The sequence below is a fragment of the Populus alba genome, chromosome 1, assembly GCF_005239225.2.
Source record: "Populus alba chromosome 1, ASM523922v2, whole genome shotgun sequence".
NCBI lineage: Eukaryota > Viridiplantae > Streptophyta > Magnoliopsida > Malpighiales > Salicaceae > Populus > Populus alba.
The window spans coordinates 3,112,673-3,115,088 of record NC_133284.1 but is presented as its reverse complement, the minus strand read 5'-3'; the positions used below and the strand labels follow the sequence as shown (position 1 = coordinate 3,115,088).

The 2,416-nt window shown below is 36.1% G+C and overlaps 1 protein-coding gene across 1 annotated transcript; it reads left to right on the top strand.

Moving 5' to 3' along the window:
• The first annotated feature begins 600 nt into the window (after positions 1-600).
• On the top strand, positions 601-2,213 carry LOC118053909 (UDP-glycosyltransferase 91A1). The gene has a single exon (XM_035065306.2). The coding sequence runs from the start codon at positions 708-710 to the stop codon at positions 2,121-2,123; it is 1,416 nt and encodes a 471-aa protein (XP_034921197.1). The 5' UTR covers positions 601-707; the 3' UTR covers positions 2,124-2,213.
• The last annotated feature ends 203 nt before the right edge of the window (positions 2,214-2,416 follow it).

Sequence of the window (2,416 nt, the reverse complement as noted above, 5' to 3'; positions counted from 1 at the left end):
AACCTCTTACCTTTCAACATTGTTCAATTAACTCCTAAAAAAAACTAGATATATTTTAATGACTTGGTTTTAAAAAACTCTTCTATAATTTTATCTGAATTTTACTCTTTTTATATTTTTATCTTGTAGTGTATATATTTAATAATAATTTATATCCTCAACAATGTATTTTTTTTAATTTTTTTATTTGATCTAGAATGTAAAATATAATTTATAAAAATATAGAAAGCGATAGTAAAATTTAAACCGAACTACGGGAAGGTTTTTTTAATCATCTCCTTTGAAATTGAATCCTAATAATTGACAAAAGTGTCATGAACTTAGAATGTATTTCTTCTTATGTGATTTATAAAATTTTATAAATTCTTTTAATAGTATTTTTGAACAATCACAAAGCTTTTTGGAATTGATGGAGATGTTTTTCAGAGACAGAATTCTTTCAATTAATTTCTTTTTATAGTTCGTCAATTGGTTTTTATGATTTTTCTCCGTTGACAATGCTAAACCAACAATAATTTATCCTTAAATCATGCTTAAGGTGCTTCGTTGACAAGAAAAGTAAATCATTTAACAACTATATATATCAACCCTCGAATGAATTAAAATAAATAAATAATGGTGAAGCTAAGAAGCCATCAAAACCAATAAATTAGTATCCAAATCCTTTACGGCAGATTAACAACTCCAAATCTCTGAATTTCACATCAATGGCGGACGACTCTAAGCTTCATATTGCCATGTTTCCATGGCTAGCCTTTGGTCACATGATCCCATACTTGGAGCTAGCCAAACTCATAGCTCAAAAAGGACACAAAATCACATTCATCTCCACTTCTCGAAACATTGATCGCCTCCCAAAACTCCCTCCATATTTATCCCCTCTGATAAATTTCGTTAAACTCCCACTGCCTCATGCAGCCCATCTCCTCGAAGGCGATGAAGCCACCACCGATGTCCCATACAACAAGGTCCAATACCTTAAAGTAGCCTTCGATGGTCTTAAAGAGCCCATGACCAGGTTTCTTGCAACTTCTCATGATATCGATTATCTTCTTTATGATTTTGCACCTTACTGGCTTCCAGAGATAGCCACCGGTCTTGGCATTCCAAACGCATTCTTCAGTATATTTTTGGGTGCCGCAGTGTGTTTTATCAAACCAGCATCTTCGATCGAGGATCGCACAGAACCTGAACATTTTACCGTCCCTCCAAAGTCGATTCCATTTCCTACCACGGTTAGGTTCAAATTATTCGAGATCTTGAGGATCTTTGACTCCATAACAGGTGATGCATCCGACGTTTCAGATAGTTACCGCCTGCAAGAGGTGCTCAGATGCTGCCAGATGGTGGCTATAAGGAGCTGCATGGAGTTTGAACCTGAATGGTTGCACTTATTTCAAGAGCTTATAGGGAAACCAGTTATACCAGTCGGTCTTCTTGCCCCTACCGAGGATGATGCCGTCCGAGATGAAGGTAGTGGCATGTGGAAGTCAATGAAAGATTGGCTAGACAAGCAAGAAAAAGGATCGGTGGTTTATGTAGCTTTTGGAAGTGAAGCAAAACCTAGTCAAGTTGAGCTCACCGAGATAGCTCTAGGGCTAGAGTTATCCGGGCTGCCATTCTTTTGGGCGCTGAGGACTCGTCGAGGCTTAACTGACAATGAAGTGATTAAGCTACCGGAAGGGTTTGAGGATCGAACCAGAGGGCGAGGTTTGGTGTTCACTAGCTGGGTTCCTCAGCTCAAGATCTTAGCTCATGACTCGGTTGGTGGGTTCTTGACTCACTCTGGTTTGAGTTCTTTGGTGGAAGCACTTCAACATGAGAGAGCTCTTATACTCTTGTCATTCTTGGCTGAACAAGGGTTAAACTCAAGGGTTTTCGAAGAGAAGAAAATAGGCTATCCAATACCACGAGATGAGTTTGATGGATCGTTCACGAGAGACTCGGTAGCTGAGTCGTTGAGATTGGTAATGGTGAAGGAAGAGGGAAAGATCTACAGAGAGAAGGCTAAGGAGATGAAAGGGTTGTTTGGAAACAAGGATATACAAGACCAATACGTGGTCAACTTCTTACGTTACATCATGAGCCATAGACGACGTCTCGTGACCGGAGCTCCAGCGTGAACAAGCAATTAGGTAGACGTGGCTGTGGTTTTAAAAAAATATATTTTTAGAAATTATAATTATGTGTGGTTAGTTAAATTTAATGTTTGGAAAAAATTATGGTTAAAGTTCATGTGTATATATATATATATATATATATATATATATATTTTTGGGTGTGGTTACTTTTATTTGGAAATATATAAATAATTTTTTTTTTATTTTTTAAAAATTATTTTTGATATCAGCGTATTCAAAATAATCTGAAAATATAAAAAATTATAATTTAAAATATAAAAAAATTTAAATTTTAA